Below are 6,878 nucleotides of genomic sequence, written 5' to 3'. Positions count from 1 at the left end.
TTATTAGGCGGAAAGTGGTCAGACAAATCCTTCCAGCCGACACTACACGACAAATAAGATCAGCCAAATCTTATCTATATCAGTTTATCTCTTTGAACAATGGAGAGGGTAAACAGTGTATATAATTGTAGAGATTATCAGAAGATAGGGAATGGAAAGTCATTATAATTATTATTGTTTAGACTTTTTGTATTCTATTATATTTATTATGTTAGGACTTTTTTGATTTCTAGCCTTTGGAAAAACAAAAAAGCCTTCAGTCAGGCTTAATGACTTCAGTTTGTATTTACAAAATTTTAGTCTATAAATTAGCATTGATGCCAACATAATAAGACATTGTAAATTCTCTCCATCTTTGTTGCTTAAACTTTTCCTTATTCTGTTTTTGTTGCTTAACTTGATAAAAAATTGTAAAATAGAAATAGTTAAGGAATTCAAAGATATGATTTTATAGTTGATGTGCTTTAAGTAACATACAGTGTTGATTGAGGGGTTGTTCTGTATTTTGAAAAAGGGTATGGCTTCTGTCCAGTTCGGGATCGGACTGGACCGTGCTGTTGGACCCGTGAGGGCTCACCACAGGTCCCGTTTTGATAATCTGAACCGTTCAATATGTAGAAATCGTCGAATATTATATGCCTGTAAAAAATCACGTTGATCGGATATCGATAGCTATGTGATCAAAACAGTTTTTTGTCAACCGTTAATTTGTTCACTGTCTAATTTTTTTAATACGAAACTGATTTGATCATATAGTTATCGATATCCGATCAACGTAATTTTTTACAGGCATATAGTACTCGACAAGTTCTACACATTGAATGGTTCAGATTATCAAAACGGGACCCATGGTAAACTCCCAGAAGCCCAACAACACAGTCCAGTTTGATCCCGGACTGGACAGAAGCCATACCCTTTGAAAAAAGGGTGTTGTCCACATGAAAGTTTCACGGGCTAAGGTGGTTAAATCTTGACATTTTAAAAAGCTCGGTACCCACTTGCCTCGTGGAAATGACTTTGAGCTTGCTTATTGAAATTTTTTTTCGAAGTCGGGATTAATTACATTTTGCTCTCATATTGGCTGATTCTTACTTTGTTCTTAAGCTGATTTTTGTTTTTGGTTTTTTTTTAAAACGTTTTTTAATTGCTAAATTTTGTCCCATTATTTGACAAAAAATATCATGTGACAATACCCAATCTAACACGCATCATCAATTGACATTTTAATCCGTAATTGGGCCATATTGAGAAAAATCAAACAGTTTATGAACCAAATTGTAAAAAAAAACTCAGTTTAAGAAACTAAAGTGAAAAAATAATCATATATTAGAGGGCAAAACATAATTTACCCTTTAAATTATAGCTTAAAAAATTTTCAATTTTCAATTTGAGAGAGAGAGAGAGAGAGAGAGAGAGAGGTTATATTCATTTTCCAACCATACATCAAATCACAAACCATAAAGAAAAAATCCCAAACATCCCAACTCAATGCCAATCAAGACAAATTCAGTAATTTTCAAAACCACTGAATCATCCAAAAGCACAGATTGTGTCCAAAGTAGATATATAGCACTCACACACTGAACATAGGCACCATAGATATCAAGATTGTATTGCCCTAATCAGAAGAGAAATTGTATTTCCATATTCGGCTTCCGTTTGCTTGCACGGTGCACATCAAACCAGTGCTTGAGCACACCCACAAGGTTCACTGGAAGGTTAAATCAACCGGTTCTCATGATGATGTGCACCCCGCTATCAGTATCAACAATGTCACTAATCTCACCAACCTTCAGTGCATACGTTGCTTCTTCAAAAGGTTTTTGCATCTGACCCCTGCCAAATGGACCTGCATGAACATTTACTATTAGTTACAGTTTGTTTCCACACATGAAAGAACATTCAAATTCAAAATACAATTGCCTTCTGACAAAAAATTCAGGCAATGCCACAATTATCATCCCCCTAAAAACAGATCAAATTCCAGCAAGGTCCAAAAGAGGTAAAAAAAAATCTTATCAACTGCATTAAATAACAACTTCTTAATATAAAATTCATAGCCTGGGCCTCCGCCGCTTAAAAGCCCCAGCCAGAGCAGACAGATGTGTCACATGCCACAGGCTCAATGAGGATTAAGAGGTTCCTAGGCCTGGATACAACAATCAATCAACCCAGGCAGATCTTAAGCAACTTATTTAGGTTATCTTCAATAAATATGCCATTGGAATGAGTTTAAATATCCCAACTGTCAGTTCATCACCACCCTGGTGCTTCATCAACCATAAAATAAGTCAGGGACACCATATTACACACTTTTAATTAAGGCCACGTTTGTTTGGAAGTGTTTTAAAAGGCACGCCGATGCGCAAGGATACGCATCAAACTGGTCGAGAAGAGGCAACATACGCGAGGCGCAGGTGAGGCGACGAGGCAATCGCTTTTTGGCAAGGCACGAGGCGATGGGCTTCTGCGCTTCACTTGTTTTTCTACTCCAACGGTTGATTACATGGTTTTCTATGTGCATACCCACATGGAATCAAATCTCTTCATTATAAAAAGACCAAAACGTGGTCAAAAAGAGTAGAAATTGATTAAAAAAACCCTAGTGGGTGGAGAAGATCAGAAAGTGAAGAGACAACACACGACAAGCTTCTCTGGCTTTGGGTTTGGCCCCTCATGTTCTTCTCTTCGCCTCTTCTTCTCTAGTTCTTCGATGGTTTGATGAGTTCTCTAATTTCTCTCTTTGGTTCTCTTCTACTCTTCTTCTTCTTCTCTCTTCTGCCTCTGTTTTTTTCTTTTTTTTTTCTTTTTCTTCTTCGTTTTTATTTTGCTTTGCTCCCCCCCCCCCCCCTCTCTCTCTCTCTCTCCTGGTTCTTTGCCTCTGTTTATTTTCATGGCACTTTAAATCTTTGGTTAGATATTATGATTTTAGGTTTTTGGTGGATGTGAATGTCATACTTTAAATCTTTTGTTAGTTATTATGATTTTAGTTTCTAGAAAATTGAATGTTATGTTTGAAATGGTAAAACTTGCTTTACGATTTTTTGAATCTATATATATATTTGTTATATTAAAAAGTTTGCCTATTTTATAATTTTGTTTTTACTTCGTGCGCCTCGCTTTGATGAGGCAGGCACGCGCCTTGCGCTTAGGCTATAGGAGACCTTATCGCCTTGGTGAGCCAAGGGCCTTTTAAAACACTGGTTTGGAGGGATGTGGCCTTGGGATTGGATTAATAAGTCAACAAAATACATTGTATCTTACATTCAGCTAAGAAAATTTAAGACTGGGCTAGTAGTCAATCCAGACATGGTATTCCTCATATGGGAAACTATTGACTCTGAAGAAGGTGATGGGATACGAAATGGGGGATTATGAAGAGGACTAACAGTAATAGGAGTACTAATCCCATCTACTCCAGTACATCCGAACAAATATGGCCTAAATGTGACAAGGTTTCAGTCCATTCAATGTGTTTTAAGGTTACAAGTACAGTTCTCAAAGAAAAGAATAAAAGTTCTCAAAGGCTGCCAAAGGCAAGGAAGCTGGTTTTAACAACAAATTTGTGGCATTTGGCATATATTCAATCCTTTCAATCGGCTTGCTTAGTGTTGTACACTTAGGCCCCGTTTGGGGACTTACCAAAGCCAAAAAGTTACCTTTTTAGCCCAAAAGCCAACAACTCATACCAAAAAGTCAAAGATTCTCTTTTCTCTCTACTTTTTGCACATCTTTTCGTAATTAGCCAAAAAGTCATCCCAAACATATAAGTTTTTTTTACCTACTTTTTTAGCCAAATAGCCAAAAAAGTTACTAAATTAGCCTGTTCCCAAACGAGGCCTTAGTTTGCAAATCATACACTATGTACGCCCCTACCTAGTAATTGACATGTGCAGATACTTTTCCAGTCAGAGAAAAAGATGGCAGAAATGCATACTTCAAGTACCATCAGAGATATACTAAATAAGGTTAGTATTGGCATGCTCTTGAAGAACACATGAAAGAATGGCCCCGCAGTGTGGATATTTTATTGGTGAAAGAGAGAGGTTCTAGAGAAACCAAAAAACAATAGTTTGTGAAAGATGCTAAGTCATGACACCAGCATGCAAAGAATTTGAGGGAAGGCAATTGTTCATCAAATTACACAGATAAAAGAATAAAGAGATATTGAAATATAAAGTGCCTTTCTCTGTTGATCTTTAGCCTTTCCTGAATAGGCAACAATTTTCAAATTTCTTCAGTGATAAAGGATCATTTAATGATATCCTTGAATCATAAATTTTTAATACCCCATGAAAAATAATGCAAGCTAAATTGTTCTAATTCAACCATTAATACATGCCGGATATGATTTAGAAGAATTACGTGTGAATACCTTCATTGCCTAACATGGTATTGATGATATTTGCAAGAAAATAAGACTTTCAGGGGAAATATTTTATTTTCCTTGGTCATGATTCCACTGAACACATTATTGATGGGATAATTTGGAAGAGTAATGATCTACTTTTTGTTCAGTCATTGGTTCCACTGATGTTGAGATTATTTTTATGTCTCTTTGTTTGAGCTGAGAGATCTCTCAAAATTATTACTAAGCATCCACCTCATGAGTTTGTTAATCATGTTGCTTTTCTTGATCTTACTAATTCTCTCCAGGTTGTTCTTGATTACTTTATGCATATAACCAACACCCCTTTGCATCATCCAAATATTTCTTGTTGACATCTAATGGAAACATATGTGCTAATCTTGAAAATGAACCAAGTGCATATTGTACTGATTTACCATTAAATTCAAGTATTGGTCGAATATTTCTTGTGGAGGGTACTTACATGCGCACAATTGTTTTCTAATACATGATCATTCTAAAACAACAGCAAACCCTTATTACTCCATGACATTCATCAAGCAAACAGAACAACATTTAAACAATTTAATTTCTGAGTCATAAAAAAATAAAAATTGTTATTAGGCATTCCAAAAACACTAATCTCCACTAGACCGAGCATAAGACAAACCACAACTTATTTACTTTGTTTTCCATTTAATTTTTGAAAACTCTAATTTCAATTTCCTTGTCTTTTTTCTCGGCAAACAAACAGAAGATATAAAGTATAAAACTGGGGGTAGGAGGAGGACTAACCGAGATCGCCGCCGCGTTTGGCGGAGCTGCAGTCGGAGTAACGAGCGGCGACGTCGTCGAACTTGAGTTTGCCGGAGGCGATGTCGTCGCGGAGGGATTTGAGCTGAGAGACGGCGCTTTCTCTGGTGGTGTTCATGATGACCTGACCTTCTGGATCTTTCCATGAAGCCTTCCTTCGAGAACCTTGGTGCTTGATCAGGATGTGCGAAGCCCTAACTTTGTCGGAAGACATTGTGGTCTTCTTCTTGTGCTTGTCGGTTCGATCTGTTGATGATGAGATCGAAGAAGAGTTCTTCCTCTTTCGATCGGACCCTATTTTTACAGACTAAAGAGAGAGAAGAGAGATAGATGAGCTTGTTCAACTGTTTGGGGATACAGATACAGATACAGATACAGAGCGAGAGAGAGCAAAATATGGGTGCTGTTGAGCTAGGAGTATTTTTGGATTGAGTACAAATTTATGGTGCGGACACGTGTATAACCTATTACGCCTCTTTGGTTAAAGTCTGTTTAGATCTTTCGGCGAATTAGGCCAAGTTTGACTAACAAAAAAAAAAAAAAAAAGTACACTTATTTCATCTTTTTATCTTTTTTGAGTTACATTAATCAACATCTTCTTTCTATTTTTTCTACAAATAATATAAAAAAAAATCAAAAAGTACACTTATTTAGTCTTCCCAAACTTGACCTTAATTTAGCCCGTCTTTTTAATTTTTTAATTAATTTAATTTGATTAAATTAACTTTGTTTGGAAATAACTTTTAACTTATTAGTTTGAATGTGATGGTGTGATAGAAAAATAAAATATTTATGATTTAAATATAATATAATATAATATAATATTTTATTTTATTAATTTCTTTTATTTTTTTGGTGTTTATTTAGATAATAAAATTGTTGGCAAACGGGAACTTAATTACAAGACACCTTCAAAATATGATTTTTTTTTTAAAATATTGTTTATTATAGTGATATGGTTTAGATGTATTTGATGTATTTATTTTTTATTTTGTATTAAATTATAAAATGTATTTGTGTTTTTATACAAGTGAGGGTTTAATATATGGGAAAGATTATGATATACATCGTATAATTACAGAAGAAAATATAATTATTTTATACTTTTTGAGTTTTAATTACGAAAAATAATAAAAAAATTCATAACTAAACATAAAAGAGGTCATAACTAAAATTTTAAATAATGCCATAACTAAATAAGAAAATTGATGAATTACACTTTGCACCCCTACACTTTGCACAAAATCTCACTTTGATCGCTACACATGAAATCGTGATAGTCAACTCCTACACTTTTGGTCAAATTTCACTTTGGTCCACACACATAAAATTGTGACAGTTAACTTTCTGCACTTACGAAATTATGACAATCAACTCCCTACACTCATAGTCAAGTGTCAATGTCTCATTTTTATTACTCCATCATATAAGTTTTTAACAAGAGTCAGTAATGTAACAAGTATATGACCATAAAATGATGACAAAAGAGAAACATCACCAAAATTTCTCGTTTATACACATTTCGTCCTAAAATTTATATCAAATTTTGATTGTATTCAGTTAAAACAAAATGTAAATTGTAAACGATTAAGGAGATAAATTAGGATTTTTCAAAAATTGGAATAATAAAACTTTGTTTTTCACAGTAATAGAGTCTTTGGTTTCTCTGCTGTCTTTTTTTTTTTTTTTAATTTCAAAAGCTTTACTTTTTTATCTC

General features: G+C 34.5%; 1 protein-coding gene across 1 annotated transcript; it reads right to left on the bottom strand.

Moving 5' to 3' along the window:
- Window positions 1–1,419: 1,419 nt before the first annotated feature.
- Window positions 1,420–5,655, bottom strand: LOC114305439 (peptidyl-prolyl cis-trans isomerase Pin1). Its single transcript, XM_028250516.2, has 2 exons — window positions 5,144–5,655; window positions 1,420–1,849 (listed from the first exon to the last, which is right to left on the bottom strand). The coding sequence occupies exons 1-2, from the start codon at window positions 5,373–5,375 to the stop codon at window positions 1,725–1,727; spliced, it is 357 nt and encodes a 118-aa protein (XP_028106317.1). The 5' UTR covers window positions 5,376–5,655; the 3' UTR covers window positions 1,420–1,724.
- Window positions 5,656–6,878: the final 1,223 nt, after the last annotated feature.

This window comes from Camellia sinensis, chromosome 1 (assembly GCF_055761805.1).
Source record: "Camellia sinensis isolate YWXY chromosome 1, ASM5576180v1, whole genome shotgun sequence".
NCBI classification, from domain to species: Eukaryota; Viridiplantae; Streptophyta; class Magnoliopsida; order Ericales; family Theaceae; genus Camellia; species Camellia sinensis.
The sequence above is the reverse complement of the archived record's forward strand: the minus strand, read 5'-3'. Positions and strand labels throughout refer to the sequence as shown.

Coding starts and splice junctions, on each gene's coding strand:
- LOC114305439 (XM_028250516.2), bottom strand. CDS start 5,375: ATGTCTTCCGACAAAGTTAGGGCTTCGCACATCCTGATCAAGCACCAA. Junction 1,850..5,143: donor CAAACGCGGCGGCGATCTCG/GTTAGTCCTCCT, acceptor ATGTTCATGCAG/GTCCATTTGGCAGGGGTCAG.